Below are 21,996 nucleotides of genomic sequence, written 5' to 3'. Positions count from 1 at the left end.
GTGGATAGCTCACACGGTAGAGCCACGCTCTCACCTGCCAGGCGGAGTTGTCGTACCAATAAGGTCGCAGGTTCAAACCCCACCACCGCCGCGAAAAAATTTTTATTCTCTATTGTCTTCTGGCACTTTTCTATTCAAAAAAATTTTTATTCTCTATTGTCTTCTGGCACTTTTCTATTCACTTCATATCTTGTTGTTACCAACATAAGTGCCTGCTCCACTCACTTTTCTGAATTAAAAATTCACCCCATACACCGGAGCATACTCAATGTCTCAATCGTTTCTATGTTATATGTTTGTGTTGAGAATATTGGCTACTAAGCTTAACTGCTGGTCAAAATTATTCGCGATGGTGGTGTACGAATGAATCGGCGGTCTCAAGAAGTGGGTGAGAGAGGGATCTAGTAATGACTTTGAGTTTGAAACGAATATTTTGTGTTCGTGGATAGCTCACACGGTAGAGCCACGCTCTCACCTGCCAGGCGGAGTTGTCGTACCAATAAGGTCGCAGGTTCAAACCCCACCACCGCCGCGAAAAAATTTTTATTCTCTATTGTCTTCTGGCACTTTTCTATTCACTTCATATCTTGTTGTTACTCAATAGTTACTAACTCAGATTCCAAGTCTTGGCACCATTAGAAGCTACATTTTGCTAACTTTGGTAGTCAATTGTGAATTGATTACTGATGAGTGTATGACTTTTTAAAAGATATATGAGCTCAAGTTTGTTTTTGTTTTTTTATTTTTTAAATACTGATAAGACTCATGGAAAGCCAGCAGATTGAATATCGATCGATAATAAATTTATCTTGTCGATCGTATCGCCGCTCCTACTAGTATCAATTAGTGCTCATTCCAAAGTGATTCCCAGTCAAGAAATAGTACCTTTTACTTTCGTTTTAATGTTTCCATTAGAAAAAAGCGTTTCCTTGTTTTTTGACGTTGTCAGCATCACACGAAAATAAAATCGAGTCTAAATGATAATGAGTGAGGGAAATATCTGTTACCTATTACAAATCGTAATTATTAGCATATATTCCTTAATTTGAAGATGACTCTCAGTTAATAAAGAAGTAAGTTTCAATGCAGTGGCTATAGTTATAGATAGGCTATATTATTGGTGACGACCGAGTCAGAGTCCATTCATTCATAATTTTAATTACGGACTGACTATTTTCACTGTACGGTGAAAATAGTGTTTTAGGCTATTTTAGGCCTGACAGACTATTTTCACCGTATGCCTTAGCCAATCAGAAGTCAGGATACCAACTGTGATGTATGTGATTCTGCATCCAGACCATTAGAATTCGACCCGACATCATTTTCTTCCTGCTGTAGTAATTACCGTGATTGCCAGAACTCGGTATTCTGGCTGTAGGACTCCATGGCTAGGATGGGTCCAGATGGCTGGTGATCACGGAATTACTAAGTTAAAACTAGATATTAAATAGCTAAAGTTAAAGTATAAAAATATAGCTTACCCTGAATCTAGGCGGTAGGTAGTTGATAAAAGTGAGCTGAGTAAAATGAATGTCTGTATCAGGTGGGAGTGAGTAGTGAGTAAAGTAGTTGTGTCTGTATCAGGAGTCTGTAAGCTGAGAGAGAGAGAGTCGAGAGGTCCCCTGGCTTTTATATGAGCCGGGTCAGCTTGGGACGAAGCAGAGTGGAAGTAGGAATGACCATTGCCATGGTCACTGTAGCCGTACGATTGTTTACGGCTAGAGATCCCTGCACTGCGTTCAGACCAGTTTTTTAAAAAAAGAAAAAGTTTGCCGAGAACAAGGGAGGCCTCCCGAAAGCTCCTTGTTATAGCATTTCTTTCAATTTGTATTTTCACTTTGAATCTTTTGTCAGACGTTTATTTATTCAATTTGTCATCATATAGAACAAACCTTGATAGATTTGTGAAAGTTAAAAATTTCCTAATTTGACCATTGTTTTGATTCTCGGCAGCCATTTTGATTTGTGAGGTATTGAAAGGCAGTGCAAAGCAGTCCCAGGATTTTTAATTTTTTTTTCTATTAGAGATAGTTAGAGGTCATTTGTTTTTCCTATTAGGGGTAGTTAAAAGTACTAGGTTGTATTTTATCTTAGGAGCAAATATTTGGCATGATGAGCTTTCGGAAGGCCTCCCAAAGCTATAATAATACAGGCGGGATGGCAGATTCAAAATTGGTTACAGTTACAGATGAAGCTTTCCTATTTCGTGGTGGCGATGGGGTCTCGAACACACAACCTTTCTGGTACAACAATAACACCTAGCCGGGGAGGGCGTGGATCTCCTGTATGAGTATGAGCTATTCACAACTCAAGAAATAGTGATTTCAATCTCTATGTCTATCTTGAGCCGCTACCCCCGATTTATTGAGGTCATTGTCTCAACACAGACAAACGCCGCGAAGTTTGTTAGCTACCAAGATACCATTATCACCGTACGGTGAAAATAGTGTGTCAGGCTATTTTCACCGTACAGTGAGAATTGTCCACCAAGATATTACCGTACGGTGAAAATAAGTCTTTCACACTATTATCACCGTACAGTTAGGCTTCCACACCATTATAGTGAATATAGTCTCCCACAGTATTATAACCGTACACTGAATATAGCCTTCCACATCATTATCACCGTACAGTGAATAGTGTGTCAGGCTATTTTCACTGTATGGTGAAAATAGTCTCCCACACTATTATCACCAAGATATTACCGTACGCTGAAAATAGTCGCCCCCACTATTATCACCGTACAGTGAATATAGCCATCCACAACATTATTACCGTACGGTGAAAATAGTGTGTAAGGCTATTTTCACCGTACGATGAAAATCGTCCACCAAGATATTACCGTACGGTGAAAAAAGTCTCATACACTATTATCACTGTGCGGTAAAAATCGTCCACCAAGATATAACCGTCCGGTGATAAAAGTCTCCCACACTATTATCACAGTACGCTGACAATCGTCCACCAAAATATTACCATACGATGAAAAAGTCTCCCACACTATTATCACCGTACGCTGAAAATCGTCCACCAAGATATTACTGTACGCTGAAAAAAGTCTCCCACACTATTATCACCGTACGCTGAAAAAAGTCTCCCACACTATTATCACCGTACGCTGAAAATCGTCCACCAAGATATTACCGTACGATGAAAAAAGTCTCCCACACTATTATCACCGTACTGTGAAAATCGTCCACCAAGATATTACCGTACGATGAAAAAAGTCTCCCACACTATTATCACCATGCGCTGAAAATCGTCCACCAAGATATTAATGTACAGTGAAAATAGTCTTGTACACACAGTCAGGCTATTATCACCGTACGGTGAAAATAGCGGCTTCCTTTTTATTAGTAGAAGATCATCTTATTCGCTTAAGACTTATTTACTTATTTAGCCTCTGATAATTGTTTGTGAGCCACAAGCTCAACTAAAATAAAACGGTGGTTTGGTTAAATCAAGATATCACTTATAGTTTATGAATGCACAACCAAAGCCAAAGGCAAAAAAGCCATGCTCAACGCGAAGAGTAGAGGCTCTGCATCAAGAAAAAGGAGGGAACATTAAAACGTTATGGTTATGTACATTTGCAAACTCAAATTTTTGGTGTCACTTCTTATGTTCGCGGTCTCCACGGTCTCCTTTTACACATGGCATTGAGGTGGACATAATTATGTGCATTTGATAGAGAAAGGAATGAGCTTTCCGTTGATGTAGTAATAATAATAATAAATTAATTATAATGATAATTATTGTTTTGTACCTAATATTATGAGTATGAGGGTTGAAACGAGTTTGAAATTACTTTTGCACATGACTATATCATAAAAAAGTAGTGTTGGAGTCGATGTGTAGGCAGGTCTGGCATTTGAATCCCATTTATTGGGCTAGTTTAACATTGTTGTAATGGACAATATTTTACGTCATTTTTTAAAGATTTCTGTTACAACAATGAGTCCATAAGGAATTGGTTATCAGACCTGCATATAAGTGCACGCTGGTTTGAGTAAATAGTTATTTAAATGATTATAATTAAATAATTATTTTATTATTTACTTACCGCTTCTTTAATATTAAAGTCGAGCACTTTTTTGTTTTATACCTATATATATATATATATATATATATATATATATATATATATATATATATATATATATATATATATATATAAAGTCTATAAATAATAGATTTTTTGGTGGGATACCCATTGTTTAATGGGTGTGACTATACAAACCAAACAGTCCTTGGTTCCCCTCTTTATAATTTAATGACAGACTATAAGCACTTATTTTGTTTGAAAGCATATTCATTTTCATCCAACAAGCGGTGGAATTTTTTAAAATTTTTTTTTGTTGCTTTTATTAAGATAAACAAATACATATCCAAGTTTGTGGGTTTTTTTCATTCCATCCTTCTAAATTTTAGGGTGAACTGTGATGGAGCTGAAATGTGTTGTTCTTGTTCTCACAAGCCTCTGCGTTTTCTTCATTGCTGTAGAGGAACTTTTTCAATCCCGCCTGTATTCAACAGCCTTCTTTAAAAGTGGAAAAGTTCATCTGGTGGCAGCAAAACCTGTGGCTGTGGTTGTAAATATGGAAGCTGTAGGAAATTATGATAGAAGCCATGTCTATGAGACTACCCACCAACCAGCTTCGAGCGTAATGAGCGATTTATATGAATATGGTGATAATGTTATTAACAAAGATAGATTTTCAGAGGAGTTACAACATCAACTTGAGAATGAAAAATTGGAGAAGATCCATGATGACATCATTGATGCAGATGATAATGTCAATATATATAATCGAAAAGAAGAGAAGAAAACCAGGTGGAAAGCCTGGGTTGCAAAAGTTCATGGGGCAACTAATAAGGAGTCGTCAATCACAAAGCTTATGGAGGAAAAAAGTCAAAAATCTTTGAAAGAAGATTTGAAACAACATTTGGAGTTTAAGGAGAACACTGTTAATCCAAGCGAAGATGAGAAATTAAGACTTTCCCCTTATATTTATCACGAGGAAGATGAGATAGAAAGGTGAATTGCATACCATTTAAGTTTTGAGAACATGCACATGATAAAACTTATTTTCCATTTTTCTAGCGTTTTAATTTTTGTTTTGCATTAAAGACATTATTTTTTGTTTATTCTATTTTATTGAAATTTAACATTAAGAATTTATTTCAATATTTGGCTCCCTCAGTAGCTTCTAGAATTATATTCATCTCTTTCCTGTCCTTGCTGTTGCTTTGAAACCCTTTTCACATTGTAAAGACTTGTAAATTGGACAAAAATGAACATACCAGTTGGAAAAAAATAAATACCAAACACTGAACATTTCAGACTCGGACCCTATCTTCATCATAACAAAAACAATAAATACATTAATATTCATTACTAAAAATCCAGATATCTTGTCTGCAAGAAGTATTAATCTTAATTTAAAAAAAAAAAATGTTGTTATTGGCTGAAGAAGGGTTTTGAGCCTGGAATATCCTTTGTTTGGTATTTCGTTCTTTTTCGACGCTGTTATATTCAGTTTTGTTCATTACTCTTTATAGACCACAGTTTTTAGCAGCTTTAGTATCACTGTAAATTGGACATGAGAGTATAAAAGAACGTTTTCAATAAATTTTCTCATTTTTATCATTATGACACCTTTATACTGCCTAAAATTAATATGAAAAGACAATTTTTTAAATTATTGTAATATCGGTCCCTGATGCTTTGAGGTAACTGAAAATGATTTTGCATTTTATATTTTTGTTTCAGGTTGAAAGTTCCAGTGGAAGAGAAAGAATTAAAGTTCTTGTCATATTTCCTCCCCTGGGAAAAGAATGGAAATCAACATTCGTTAGTGATTTTTAAAAAAATTACAATTAGAACTATTTTTTGTTTAATTGACTTTAAAGTGCGGCATTTTGGTCTGTCTCCCATTATATATAGAATGGCTTTATCAATAAATATAAAAAGGGCATAAATGAGCTTTTATTTTTTAGATTTTGTTCAAATGTTGTTAGAATCATCAAATGTGAACCTTTTAAAAGTGTCCAGCAAGGTCGTAAAGTCGTAAATTTGACCTCTTTGGTCGTAAAGGTCGTAAATTTGCATCCATGTTCTTAAAAAGTCGTAAATTTGTTGGTTCAAAGAACTAAAACTTTACAAAGTTCATTGAAGATTAAATCTGGCAGCACAAAATTATGAATGCAAATACTGATAAGGAAATATCTAGTAGCCGCCATTTTGAAAATCCTAGGCACCCATCAAACATACAGTCTGACCATTGTAATGCCCCTTGGTGGTCATTTTGCTTCACTGATGTTGGGAGACTCCTTTGATCAAGTCTCTGGGGTGCTGTGACCCCATGTGATTATTATACCATCACTCACAATCACAACATGGACAAACCACTCACAATACCCCTCCCCCTGTCCTTAGCATTTGCTGTGCCTTTATCTCTGTTATTACTACTAGACCACCACTACTACTACTACTACTACTACTACTACTACTACTACTACTACTAGTACTACTACTATTACTACTACTACTACTACTACTACTACTACTACTACTACTACTACTACTACTACTACTACTACTACTACTACTACTACTACTACTACTACTACTACTACTACTACTACTACTACTATTACTACTACTACTACTACTACTATCACAACTATTACAAATCCCACCGGCACAACTACTACACAATACTACTATCACTCTATTAACACCACTCAAACCATAAATACTTCTTTCACTACTATTGCTATTACATGTTACATCTGGCATATCATTCGAGGGGACATTTTAGAAAGATAAAGTATTTCTAAAAAGGATATTTACACACTGCCTCAACTATCTGTCTCATATCTCTCTCACACACACACACATACATACTCACACACATGTAATAACTCGTGAGAAAATTATATTAAAGTTATAGAAAGTTGTTTTTTTTCTTTTAATAGAAAGTTGATACTTAGGTAAATGTAATATGAGCATAAACTATTGTTTTCAGAAGAAAATATTTTAACTTCCAAGGTCGTAAATTTTGTTTCAAGGTCATAAATTTGACTCCTGACATTTTGCTGGACACTCTGCCAGTGGAAATTGCCCAATTAGATTCTCTGAATTATTCCCAGTTTGCCTCTTTCTCTCGCCCACACAAGATGTTTCTAATTTAGTCCACTTTTAGAAACATGCAACTCCTATTTTGATAATCGCATTGTTTCTTCTATTAAACAGATTTCAATCATGCCATTACAAGAGATGTACCTTTATTCATAACATGTCACAGGCTGATTTGGTGGCATTTTCAGCCAGTAGCATCAGGGACCAGGACATATTCACTTTTAAAAGACCTCCTGGCCAAAGGTTTGTGCAGAGTTAGAAGAATTAACTCTCTGTCAACGTTTTCAGAATTGCAAAGCCGCGGACTGCCAAGGTTTATGCATGTTTTTTTTTTTAATTCACCCTGTTCACAATTTTTATAATAGAACAATTTTAAAAGGAAACAAACCTGCTTATGTTGCTCTTTTAAATGATAACATTTGTATTTTTGCATTTTAATTCTGGATTATACAGTAATTTTTTGAAAAGGAGGCAACAAATTTTCTCCCTCAACAAGTGGTAAATTCAAGAAATCAATCAAACAAAATATCATGATTAAATTTCAACATAGAAGAAATTGTAACAGATTGAAAAATCGAGAGTGAGTGGGATTTTATGCTACATTAGTGTGTGACCACTCTATTATTGACAAAAGAGGGTGGGGCTTTGCAGTATAGGTTTGTAATGTTATCTGTGGCCATTAACTAGGAGGCAAGGGGGCTGGGTATAGTTTTTACAACAGGTAGACAATAACAGTTGTAAAGAGAGACTGAGCGATATCCTTTGTTTTGGGATTGACAACTGTGCTTTGTGACCAATGAGTTTGGTGAGAGCTTATAGTCTCTCATCACTGCTAATCTCTTTGACTCTTAAAAATGTTGAGATAAAAAGTTGATCAAATCTGAATAAGATGTCGACTTGCATCAAAGCTGCTTTTGCTTTAAAAAATATATACAGGGCTGCCATATGGTTTTTATTTCAATGAAATTGCTCAGTTTGTGGTGGACTAAGAACATTGTTTACAACAACTGGTTTGAGTTTACCATCACTACCATTACTATCGCAACATTTTCGCTGATCCCAAGGTGTTGCGAGTATCCGGAGTGGACTGTAGTTCGGTCAGAAATAGAAAAAAATAACAAAAGTTCGACCATAGCAGTTAAATGTCAAAATTATTTTTTTAATGAAATGTTTCAGCTGTGGCAGTCATTGAGTTAATAGAACTCTTTCTAAGAACTGATTTTTATCTTAGATTGGGTCAAATTTGAAACATTCTCTCAGCATCTTAGTATTTTAATTTTTTACCACCTTGCCTTTTCCCACAAATATATTGTTAATTATGATAATTTGATCATGTTTTAGAAATTCAAATGATAATATTCTTTGATTTAAAATATAGAATATAATCCATGAAATTGGTGTTGTTAAGTAAAACTATAACAAGAACCATTTGATATTGTAGCTTGGTTAATTCCAAAAAGAATGACCAAAACCCACCATGTTTTATTTTTTTCAGATGGTTAATGTACACAATTGATCCGTCAATAAAAAAGGGTTATAACTTTGATAATGACACCATTAAGTCACTCTTCAATGCTACCATGACTTATAATCTGGATGCTGATATCCCTTTACTTTTTGGACGCCTTCGTCGGGTAGCAACCAGGCTTCCAATATATTATGGTAAGACTTTTAAAGAAAATATATTTTGATAATAATAATGATAAAAATGGTAAGATTTATAGTGTGCCAAGTATCCCTTCGTCTGGTGGGTTCTGGACACATAACAAAGATTAAGCCCCAGCACAGTACTGGAACACTGCTAATTATACACATAATTAAAAGAAAGCCTGTCTGAATAAAAAATGTCTTCAATCACCGCTTGAAATCCTCTAATGAAGATGATGAACGTATCTCAGGGGGTAGCAAATTCCACAGCCATGGACCAGAATGCTGAAAGGCGCGTTCACCAGCCTTCACCCTACATCGGGGTGTTTTCAATTTGAGGTCGTTCGTCTATCGAAACGATCACTGTGGGATATAGCATTCAATGAGGTTTGAGAGATATGTTGGCAACAAACCTTCCAGGTACTTGAATACAATAGTTGCAGATTATATTTAATGCGCTGGTCCACTGGTAGCCAATTCAGCTGTTGTCGTAATTCCGGAGATGCAATTTTCCTGTCTTTCTTCAGTACAATGTGGGCTGCTATGTTCTGTACTTTCTGGAGTTTGTTTATTTTGTCCTTTGTGAGACCAATGTACAGAGCATTACAATATTCCATTTTCGGGAAAATCAAAGATGATACAATTTGTTACAGGTTTCCCTATTAATAAATGGTCTGATTGTTCTGATGTTTTTTAGAATGCAGATAGCATTCTCTCTCACATTGTTAATTTTGTTCATAGACCGATCACTCTCCAAGGTGATGCCAAGATTTTTTGCTGATGTTGTGAGCTGTATTTTATCATTTCCATTGACTGTCAGTTCCAGTATAGATGGATCTGTCTTATTATTGGAACTAGCAATGAATAAGTCTTCAGTTTTATCGCCATTTAATTTTAATCTATTTGCAGACATCCATCTCATCACATTGTTGATGCATTGTTTGTAAACAGTTATCTTTGAAACAATATTGGATTGCAGACACATGCTATACATCTGTGTATCGTCAGTGTATATATGGTAATTGAGAGAATGCTGCTCTAAAATTCTCACAACAGGGGATGTGTACAGTACGAAAAGGACTGGACCTAAAACGGATCCCTGAGGTGCACCAAATTGAAGGTCACGCTCTGACGAAGACTCCCCAATTTAAACTGATTGAGTTCTATGAGTAAGATATGATGCAAACCAGTTTAGATATGCCGAAAGTAAATTGTAGTCTTCAAAGTACGAGGGTGAGTCAAAAAGTTTTAAAAATGGGACTCTGCATATTACTTTAAAACAAAGTGAATCAATACCATGCATCATACCTCAAATTAAAGCTTGGCATTAGCCAATTAGAATGCTACTTCTCAACATAGTCTCCGCCTCTCGATAACCACAGTCACCTTTTTGTAAGGTCATGTATCCCATCCTCATAAAACTGAGTTGACTAACCTTTGAGCCAATTTTGTCTTGGCTTCTTCATCATCTTCAAAGCTTCCCTGGACACCTTCCATCCTTAATGATTGATTAATCAATTCAGTGATGTGGGGTGCAAGTTCATCACTACACTCCTTTATACGCGATGTTGGTAAAGGGTTGAGCCTATACGTCTTGCTCGTACTTGAGAAAATCATTTTCTTTGTGTCATTTATTGAAATTTCATGAAATGATGTTAAGGGTTCACCATCAAAGCAGGTATATTCTGCTTCTTTTGCGTCTATGTCAAGTTCGCTTCATATTGTTGTTATTTTATTCATGAAATACTCTACAAAACGGTCCTTGAGTTGCTTGTCGTCAGGATGGTGTGGTAGATTTGTTTTGATCTCTCTGCCTAGAAGCATATTTGAGATTTTAGAAAAATCTTTTGGATGTTTTATGTTATCGACCTTATCGAAATAGTAGATACGCTTTGCCTTAATTGTCACCTCTTTGAGTCTTTGTTTGAATGATATGTAAATTTCCTTATCAATCGTCAGGCCAGATTTTTTCCATTTCTTTTCTGCCTTTCTCTTTCTTTCTACGTTTTACCTCCAAATTATACCATGGTGATTCTTTTCTGACGTTACAGATCGTGTCATGAGAGGTGCATGCTTATCCCTTACACTAATAATTAGGTATTGTGATGCTAAGCCATGAATACATTTGAAAATTATACAGGCCATCTTGAACTCGACTCTCCTCTCGATAAGCAAGCGATGTAGCTGTTTCAAAACTGTCTATTGTAGTACCCTCTGAATTAATGTCAACAACGAGCAGCTTGTAGTAAATGTATTTGTATGTTTTCCAGATTCAATATATGAACAAAAAACTAAAGCGACTGCATGGTTTGTAAGCCATTGTGTAACACTGAGCAGGAGAGAAGTGTATGTGCAACGAATGAAGACTGTGATAGATGTAGATATATTTGGTAAATGTGGGAACTTTACATGTGGTGGAGGAGTACATTTGAGGTCACAAGATGGTGATGTCTGCCTTCCAATGTTGACAAAAGATTACAAGTAAGCCTTTTTCTTGTTGTTGTTGTTGATCTGTGTGTGTGTGTGTGTGTGTGTGTGTGTGTGTGTGTGTGTGTGTGTGTAGCAATGACTATCCCGCACAAATCTTTGGGCCTCTTTTTCGAAGTGCCCAAATTCGCGGCTAAATATGGGACGAAGCCGTTTCGTATATGCTATTTTAAAAAATTAATTACGACGCTGTTTATCGATGAATATGACTGAAAGTTGGCACACAGTTGGAAAAAAGGTCATTTTAGATTATGTCAAGCGACAAAACTCGTGCAATTACCGGAAGATTGTTAAAAAAGATTTTTACTCTTTGGAGTAAAATATTTCTAAAACTACCGGGCGTGGAGGTTTTGTCGCTGACAAGGTAATACATGAACATTTCTTCTTTTTGGTTGTAAAATTTCATATGAATATGACGAGTACTTTTCCCGTATTTTTACAAAACACCATCCCAAGTTTCAACCTTTTAATCCACTTATTACGCAAGATACAACCAAAGATCGAAAAAAATTGCTGAAAAAGCGTCCCATATTTTCGCGTTTTTTCCCTCTTTGCGGGTCATCCAAATAAATGACACCTTTGAAACTGCATAACTTGTTTATTTATGAATGGATTTTCAAAATTCAAAAACATTTTTAATCAGTGGAGATAGAGCTTTGATTTTAGACAAATAATTTTCTCAAAAAAAGAAAAAAACATTTTTCATAGTCATTGCTAGTGTGTGTGAAAAGAAGTATCCTATTCTAAAGAAGTAAAAGCCCTTAAAACGTCAATCATGTTGGATATCCACATTATTTCTTTTTATTGTTTTCTGTTTTGTTGTGTTAGTGATGAACAACACTTACTATTTGGGTTGTAAAGGAATTTATATTAACTTATACATGAACATGTAATACAGGTTTTGACAAGTGGAGAATAGCAGCAGCAAACTCACAAAGGAGTCTCGTGCCTACAAAACTCTGCTCTTTTCTTTTAATGGAACCAGTTTTTCCAGATTTCTGGGTTGGGTCCATGGCTTCCCATAGTGGGGAGGGAGGCACTCACTGTGTCTTCTATCCCCCTATATGTGTTATCCAACATACTTTTTATCTTTGTCTTGGAATGAGATTATTTGATTTTATCCTGGCCCTGGCTGAGAGGAAAACAGTCATATGTATAGTTAGAGTTTTGGGAAATGATTTTTTTTTGTCTTGTAAATCATCTCTCTGTTACACACTGTATTATTTTTGTTTTATATATATTTATATGCTTTGTAAACATTTGAGTGTATTCTTCTAAGTGGGGACTTGTATTTGTGTCTGGATGAGATATTTAGGTGACCTCAAACTAAGTACACTGATAGGATGCTGTTGGAATCTACATCTCTTCTCTATTTGAACTAATTCCCCTCTGTCTTCATTTTTCTTGGATACTTTAATTGTAATTCTAGAACTTTTTACTATCCCATTTTCTTCCTTTTCACTGGTGCTGATATGACTTAAATGTATTGCAAGTGCCATAAACCCGTTAAAAACAAAACAAACCAAAAATATCTTTCTTGATTTGGCATTTGCTGTTTATACATAATCATAAATTTGCTTGCACTTAAAAATCATATTGAAGATACCATTTATTATACTGAAAAACCAAATCTTTCTTATAAATAACTTTGGTGATTTTTTTTTCTCAACACGATAACGTTCAATTAATGCACATATTAAACTCCAAGAATTATTCAATGTGTTTTAGATTTGCTTATTAAGTCTGAATAGCAATAATTAATTTTACAATTGGTAGAGAAAGTAAGCCTTTGATCTCGATTTATTGATGATACTAATGTTTTCTCCTCCCTATAACTCCAATTTCAGGTTTTATTTAGCGTTTGAGAATTCTTTTTGTTTGGATTATATAACGGAGAAATTCTTTAAACTGTTTCAAGATGTGCAAGTTATACCCGTTGTGAGAGGTGGATTTCATTATAAAAAATATCTTCCATCTAGGACTTTTATTGATGCAGATGATTTTGAGGTAATAATTTCAATTTAAGAAGAAAAAATCTTTTGATTCTCTCTCTTTCTCTCTCTCTCTCTCTCTCTCTCTCTCTCTCTCTCTCTCTCTCTCTCTCTCTCTCTCTCTCTCTCTCTCTCTCTCTCTCTCCTCTCTCTCTCTCTCTCTCTCCTCCTCTCTCTCTCTCTCTCTCTCTCTCTCTCTCTCCTCTCTCTCTCTCTCTCTCTCTCTCTCTCTCTCTCTCTCTCTCTCTCTCTCTCTCTCTCTCTCTCTCTCTCTCTCTCTCTCTCTCTCTCCCCTCTCTCTCTCCTCTCTCTCTCTCTCTCTCTCTCTCTCTCCTCTCTCTCTCTCTCTCTCTCTCTCTCCTCTCTCTCTCTCTCTCTCTCCTCTCTCTCTCTCTTCTCCTCTCTCTCTCTCTCTCTCTCTCTCTCTCTCTCCTCTCTCTCTCTCTCTCTCCTCTCTCTCTCCTCTCCTCTCTCCTCTCTCTCTCCCCCTTCTCTCTCTCTCCTCTCTCCTCCTCTCTCTCTCTCTCTCTCTCTCTCCTCTCTCTCTCTCTCTCTCTCTCTCTCTCCTCTCTCTCTCTCCTCTCTCTCTCTCTCTCTCTCTCTCTCTCTCTCTCCTCTCTCTCTCTCTCTCTCTCTCCTCTCTCTCTCTCTCTCTCCTCTCTCTCTCTCTCTCTCTCTCTCTCATCTCTCCTCTCTCTCTCTCTCCTCTCTCTCTCTCTCTCTCTCTCTCCTCTCTCCTCTCTCTCTCTCTCTCTCTCTCTCTCTCTCTCATATATATATGTGTGTGTATAATGCTGAGACTTAAGTTTAAACTAAAGACAGACTCTTCTACACTCACTTCAACCATTGCCATGATGATGTGTGTAAAATCCTTGAATGCAAATTTCTCCGAATTTTGGATATGAGATTGGCAGTAAGCTCCACTAGAAATTATGATACATCAAGGAATGAGGTATCAAATTAATGAGGGGGAAAAAAAGCAATCTTTTCAGAAATATGAAAATGTAAAAAATGTACCTTCCCTACCAAACCGCCACTCTCCATCACATGCTATTGGATTTTGTCTCCTGAAATGCCTTGAATTTTGCCCTGGATTTTGAAGTGAATTTGCTCCATTCTTACATCTATGAATTGTCAATTTTGGAGCTACTAAAGCAACACAGGTACTGAAACGAAAATAAATTTGACTGAGAATATCCTATACTCACAACCAAAGTGAACCTTAATTATCGATGGACAATCTCCATCCCACTGATACGCGTTGCATTCCTTGATTATGTATTTTTGGATGGTGACAATAGGTATTGTATTACTAGTGATTTGTCTGAATAGGGTAGAACTTTTAGTCGAGAGTGATGTTTTACTGTTGGGATTATTTACATATTTTCCTCACCACAATGCCTTTTTTATTGACAACCAGACAATCATACATGCTGAAACACAGCTAGTTGTGGTGATGGCAAAAGTTATAGGAAAAGAGATTAAAGTGAATTTGTTAGATGTTTTATTCTGATTTAGTCTGTTGCCATGATTTTGTCAATTCAAACTTGTATACCTGTGTGGTTTGTGTTTTTGGAAATGAATTATGGTTTCAGGTTGCATGCTAGCAAAACGAAGCTCACACTATAAAGCACAATCAGCAAAGGAGAAGGAATTTCTTCCTTATGGTGATTCATATATATATTTTTTTTACTAAAACAATCTGTTTGCTAAGCAACATTTTGCTATAGTGAATTTTTGGGGGTTTTTTTTGTTTATATTTTCTCAATTCCTGTTTGTTTATCAACAGACTCCTGAAGAACTAGCACATTACCTCATAGATCTGGGAAATGATAAACAACGCTATACTGAGATGTTGAGGCGGAAAGATGAGTAAGTAAAGAAGAAAAAAATATCTGCACCATTTATTATTACTTTTTAAACCAGTTAAGCTGAAAATCGCTAAACCTTAAAAACTTGAAGCAATTCAAAATGACGTAACTATTTTTTTCCACAGCATTGTTTAGCAATGACTATCCCGCACAAATCTTTGGGCCTCTTTTTCGCTCAAGAAGTGCCCAAATTCGCAACAAAATATGGGACGAAGCCGTTTCGTATATGCTATTTTAAAAAATTAATTACAACGCTGTTTATCGATGAATATGACTGAAAGTTGGCACACAGTTTAAAAAAAGGTCATTTTAGATTATGTCAAGCGACAAAACTTGTGCGATTACCAGAAGACTGTTAAAAATAGATTTTTACTCTTTGGAGTAAAATATTTCTAAAACTACCGGGCGTGTAGGTTTTGTCGCTGACCAGGTAATACATGAACATTTCTTCTTTATGGTTTTAAAATTTCATATGAATATGACGAGTACTTTTCCCGTATTTTACAAAACACCATCCTAATTTGCTCTTCATTCGTAAAAGACAAAGCCATTTTGCCCCCTACAGCCCGAATCACAAGTTCAAAACGATTTGGCACCAAACTGACGGCTGAGTGCATCGTGGCAAAGCGCTTTCTGATTGGTTGACCTCGTTTTAAAGTTCATGACTAGTCAAAATGTCTGTGCAGTCCCACTGGCAGAGGGGTGTTTATCAGCTGCCATTGCGTTTGGGTTCAATAAACAGCTGATAATGTGACTGTTTAATTTACAAGAATTTAAGAAATTATAATGTTAAAAGTTTTCGATTGCAATATGATCTACAATCTCAGCATGGGTTTGATTATTATGTTCCAAGTCACGTTCCATCAGTAACCTTTGTCCCCTTGTCCAATTTCTCTTTTCCTTCTATATTTCTTTTGTTTATGTACGCAATCTCTCTCTTCCCCCCCCCCTCTCTCTCTCTCTCTCTCTCTCTCTCTCTCTCTCTCTCTCTCTCTCTCTCTCTCTCTCTCTCTCTCTCTCTCTGTGTGTGTGTGTGTTATACACTCATTTCTTAATATATTTCTGTGTATGTGTGTTATACTAATCTCTCTCTCTCTCCCTCTCTCTCTCTCTCTCTCCCTCTCTCTCTCTCTCTCTCTCTCTCTCTCTCTCTCTCTCTCTCTCTCTGTCTGTGTGTGTGTGTGCTATATACCATCCAGCTCTAAAATTGTATAAGTTAGAACTCTTCTAATGTTTTCATCATTTTCTCTATCAAATTTGCCAAAAATTTGCCAAGTTTCAATCTTTTAATCCACTTATTAAGCAAGATACAACCAAAGGTCGAAAAAAATGCCGAAAAAGCGTCCTATATTTTCGCGTTTTTTTTCCTCTTTGCGGGTCATCCAAATAAATGACACCTTTGCAAAATGCATAACTTGTTTATTTATGAATGGATTTTCAAAATTCAAAAACATTTTTACTCAGTGGAGATAGGGCTTTGATTTCAGACAAAAATTTTCCTCAAAAAGAGAAAAAAACATTTTTCATAGTCATTGAATTGCTACATTGTTAATAAATGCTCAATTATGCTAATCAAAATGTAGTAACAATTAAGTACAAATTTTTTTTACAGTTTATTGCTTATACTTATAGTTGAAAAAAAAACAAAAAAATTTTAATGAGCTTTTATATAGCGCAATATCCACCAAACGTGCTCAAAGCGCTTTGCAAGGTGTACCTGGCCAACAGCAACATTTAACATGAAGGATGGGGCATGACGCCTGTTAGGCAATATTACAATTTTTTTTTCGGACAGAGACAACGCTGTTAATGGCCAGGTACTCATTTTACACCTGAGTACGGTGAGAGAATGTGAGTAAAGAGCCTTCTTCAAGGGCTCAACTATGCGCCGAACGAGGCTAGAACCCAGGACTTTCCGATCCGAAAGCGAGTGTCATACCACTAGACCACATAGCCGCACAAAAAGATAAATGATTTTCAAGTATTTGATATCACTCACTCGAATCTCCCAACCTTGATGTCTTCTGTATAGTCTGTGGTGATTTTGTCACTGTGATTGTACATAATTTCTTGCTTCTCCCATTATTCATCAAGACACTTTTTTTAATCATTTAGGGTCTTGGTACAAACAACTTTATCCTATGAATTGTTCCAAAACAGGGTTACTAGTACACCCAAGATCTCATTTTGGCATATGGTGAAATAGTTTGACCTCTGTCACAAACACTTCAGATAATCTGTTAATAGAGATGTGTTATCCAAGTCCTGTAATTAGTATATACAACAAAGAGTTGTCACAATTTCAGTGCAAAATGTAATCTTTTCATTTTATGACTTAACAGAGGCAACTCCGTAGTAATAAACGACTATAGTGTTCACGAATGAGCAATATGAAACACCAATTTTATTGCATTTGATTTACCAGAATACCAAAAGACACATCTGCTACATAATTGGTTCAAAGATTGGCTTTGTGATCAGACTTAGTGTTTCATTCATCCTGTTTGTTGATAAAGGGGAAACCTGAAACGTCCATTTTATCTGTTTCGTAATTAAATTGAAGCTTACATTCAATTCCAAATTGTTATTTATAATCAGACTGGGAGACTGGTGAATAGCACTGTGACCTTTGATTACCAAATGTGGGGTCAAACAATAAAACTTATCAATTACATACTTAGGAATTCACTTTATAGCAGTCCTACTGTGGAACGAAGGTGGAACCATATTTTGAAATGAAACCTACATCAGTACAATGAAAAAAACAAAACAAACAAAGGTACAAGCGTAAATTCAGCCTGTCAGGGCAATATTACAGTATCTGAACTTTATTGGACCCATGAAAGAGAAAGGATACAAAGATATTTGACATTATCCAAAGGGTGGATGCACGATCTGTCATGTCATACATTGTCACACCAAAGAGATGACATGTGTGAGGGCAACTTCATACACTTAAATGGCCTACAATTGTTCCACAAAATAGTCGAAAGTAAGTATTCATCCCTAAACATTCCCCATGACATCATATTTCACCAGGCTCCACCACAATGGCAAATTTCATCAGATATTTGCGAGAACATATTATAAGCACAGTTTTTTGTTCTCAGACAATAAGGAATAGCCTAGCTTACCTCTTAAATAACACATATCAGCACAAATGAATGACTTGTGTGATTGGAATTTGTATTATTATTTTGATCCGTTTCAAAATTAGCAGTGATGGAGTATAATGGACAATTCAATAGGACAAGCAGGAAGAAGTGTGAAAGGACCTACCAACAGGGTTCCTAGATGTGGGTTTGTAATCAGCAATCTTTGTCCCATGGTCAAGGTGTAGAGGTTACTTCACCTCAAATGTCACAATGTGGGGCTACATGAAATTCTGTGGCTCATTACTCAAACTTCATATCATCCCAGCTTTCTAATGCTTTTAAAACATTTTCTTTTCTTTTTTTTTTAGATGGAGAATAGTCAAAATGCCATCCCGAGAATGTCTTCTCTGCGAATACCTTCATTCCAACCCACCAAACAAGTTTATCCCAAATTTAAAGGAAAAATTTGGTCGTGGTTCTTGTTGGTTCCCCAAGAAACTAGAATTACCAAATTGATATTGCACTTACACAAATCAACCTTAAAATAGGTCAATGATGCAGATTTAAGAATTTTAAAAAATATATTTGTGACCCATTGTCTCAAAACAATATTTTATCAGGGTGGATCTAATAATGAAAATTGACTTTTAGGCCTAAACCATGAAATTGTATTGGAATCAATTTGCTTCATTGAGAAGAATGAATGTTGTTCCATAAATATGACCCTACGTCTCAAAATAGTATTGTGTTGGGATTAATAGGACTTCAGAGAGTGGATTTCAAAGTAAAATCTTATGAAATACAAATTTTGAGGTTGTTGCAATGTGAGATATTGTATCTATTCTCCACGGTAACGAATAGAAAATAACCTTAATTTTCATGTTTGTATCTAAAAGATAAATTTCCATTCTTTAGTTTATCCCGACATAATACCGTTTTGAGACAGTGGGTCACACAAATCTTGTAACTTTAACCATCTTGCTTCAAATTTAATTTTTGAAATCTACCCCACCTCAAACATAATACCGATTAGAGACTATGGGTCACATTTTATGAAATACTTTTGAGTTTATCTCAAGATCACAAAGGAAAACTAAAACATGCATTTATTTTGATAATAATGTGCTTATTTATATTCATAAATGCTCTTTAAACTTTGTTAACCATTTTTACTATTATATTGTGACATATTTAAGTGCCATTAATCAAATAAATGTTGCTTATAAAAGAGACTTTATAATGTTACAAAATGTATATTTATATATATATATTTGATATACGGCAAAATATTATATTATTATATAGACCTTTACAACAACAATTGTTAAGATACTTCCTGCTTGATGGTAAAACTATTTTATAAATTTGCCGGTATATCTTCCCTCTTATTGTGAAATTAGATTCATGATTATTATATTTTTTTAAAGATAAACTGGGATCAATTTCCAATCTATAGTTGATTTGACATAAATACCTGGGTCTGTATCGTAAATCAATGGCAAAGAATTAGAGGTCCCCATAGCTTACAAACAGGTCTGACTCAAATCTAAATAGAATGGTATTGTTTTTAGTTTATATTATTTAATAAAAATTATTTTATTCTTTTTTTTATTTTGTTTGTTTGTTGTTGTTTTTTGTTGTTTTTTTTCTTTTTAATTACGATTTTTTTCCCCATGTCCTTCTGACTGGATAACTGGGTCTTTTAGATCCATTAAAAAAAGTACTTAAAGTGAAAGTTAGACCAAAATCCTGTCTAAAAGGTAGAATGCCTGTTCATATAATGCTAAATATATAGGGATAAACGTCATAGACATTACGATCATGAATTAATTAATTTTATGAAAGATCAGCCTTATTATGCTATTACGGTATAAAATAAATGTAACAATAGAAATATTTATACACAAGACGTTTTTTAAACTTTACCATTATTATTCACTATCCATTATAATAAATGTTAAAATTGCTTTACAATTCATGGGCAAGCTAATATTATTGATTATGTGTCATTAAATAGCTTACATTCATATCTCACTTCATATCCATGCTCATACCGATGATATTGTACTTAAAAGATCCAAAGATTATTGTAAAGCACTTGCAGCGTATTTAGTGGATATTGTGCTACATAAATGCTCTAGTTTTGTTATTGTTTTTTTGTTTTTTCGGGGGGGGGGTGTTGTTTTTTGTTTTTGTTTTTGTAATGAGCATTAGTTTGTTATTTTTTTTAAAATGCCGAGTATTAGGCAATAGATTAATAAAACTTTCACACAATTTAAATCAGTGTCCCATACCTTACTGTCAGTATTAATATTTGCATTTTCCCTAGTGCCATATCCCTCTATCTCTATATTTTTATGAATTATTCTTTATTTGCCTCACATAGTTTTGATGAAATGTGATCAACCATGTCAGAAACTGATGATATTTCTGCATGAAACAGATGCCAAAAGTGAATACAATATCATGTTAAAATTATCGGAAATATGAAATTTGGGATTTATGCACTTCATAAAACTATATCAATTATCTCATCAATAAAACAAAGAAGCCTATCCCCGGTTCATATTTTAAAAATGTATTTTTTTTTCCCCACCATCTACGTATATTACTCTGATATAATGTGGAATGGAACAGGGGTCACAATTGAACCTCTCTATTGCCCTTTCTACTACTATTGTCCTTCAGTCTTGTGCCATGATACAGTCACGTCTCTCCAATTCGAACACCTCCATTCTTAGCATTTTGTCCGGATTACGGAGACATCCAGATGGTGGAATCAGTGCCTAATGTATACAAATAAAGAGAGAAAAATCTGTCCTCATTCAACCTGTCCGGATAAAGATGTCCAGATTGGAGAGTTCCGGATTGGAGAGACGCGACTGTATATATATAAAATTCTGTCATCTAAATTCCTTTCCCAATGTGTTGGTTGAAAGGGGCATGAACTCAAATGTCAGAAAAATAGCTATGTAACTTACAAAGCTGAATTTTGTCTTCCATAAAGATACTGTAAATTTCTTTGGGTAAATTTCTTTGTAAATTTCTCTTAGAACTGTTATTATGAGTCTTTCTTTATCATCCATGAATTATTTCCAAATTGTATTCTTTCCCTTATGACCAAATCAACTGAATGACCGACCTATTCATATTTGTTTTGTTTGCTTGTAAGATTTTTTCTTTTTGTTTGTTTGCCTTTTAAATGCTTTAGTTTTTTTAGAGATCACTTGCTGTTTCTTCTCTCACCTGAGATCTGTTTTCCACCTTGCTTTCTGTCTTTGTCTTGGAATGAGATTATTTTGTTTTGTCCTGGTCCTGGCCGCAGTCCTTGACTGGGAGGAACACTGTCAAATTTTCAGTGATGGGAGATTTTTTTTTTTTTCATTGTAGAACATCTCTGTTATGTACTGTTATATTTTTTGTTTTGAATAGACTTACTGATTTGTAAGCATTTGAGTGTATTCCTCTTAGTAATATCCTGTGCCTGGGTGGGGTACCTTTCCTCCCATAGTGGGCAGGGAGGCACTTACTTTCTTCTAACCCCCTATATATATCTATTTTCCAATATGCTTTCTGTCTTTGTCTTGGAATCAGATTACTTGGTCTGTCCATGCCCTAGCCGGATACCCTAGCTGGGAGGGAAACAGTCAAATGTATAATTAAGAGTTTTGGAGATATTTTTTTTTCCTTGTAAATCATCTCTCTCTGTTATGTACTATTGTTTTGTTTTATTTACATATTATATATCATTTATAAACATT

General features: G+C 35.2%; 1 protein-coding gene across 2 annotated transcripts; it reads left to right on the top strand.

The window, feature by feature from the left end:
* The first annotated feature begins 896 nt into the window (after positions 1-896).
* On the top strand, positions 897-21,688 carry LOC144968688 (4-galactosyl-N-acetylglucosaminide 3-alpha-L-fucosyltransferase 9-like). Of its 2 annotated transcripts, none has more exons than XM_078907265.1 (9): positions 897-1,073; positions 4,432-5,038; positions 5,774-5,854; positions 7,259-7,387; positions 8,640-8,806; positions 11,062-11,272; positions 13,126-13,285; positions 15,059-15,141; positions 18,604-21,688. In XM_078907265.1, the coding sequence occupies exons 2-9, from the start codon at positions 4,443-4,445 to the stop codon at positions 18,749-18,751; spliced, it is 1,575 nt and encodes a 524-aa protein (XP_078763391.1). In that variant the 5' UTR covers positions 897-1,073; positions 4,432-4,442; the 3' UTR covers positions 18,752-21,688. The 2 variants fall into 2 exon arrangements, with proteins under 2 accessions (XP_078763391.1, XP_078763392.1); XM_078907266.1 differs by having other exon boundaries at positions 906-987; positions 18,604-20,790.
* The last annotated feature ends 308 nt before the right edge of the window (positions 21,689-21,996 follow it).

This window comes from Berghia stephanieae, chromosome 3 (genome assembly GCF_034508935.2).
Source record: "Berghia stephanieae isolate SIO BIC M18660-M18661 chromosome 3, UCSD_Bste_1.3, whole genome shotgun sequence".
NCBI lineage: Eukaryota > Metazoa > Mollusca > Gastropoda > Nudibranchia > Aeolidiidae > Berghia > Berghia stephanieae.
Note: the sequence above shows the minus strand (reverse complement) of the source record. Positions and strands in the feature narration are given on the sequence as shown.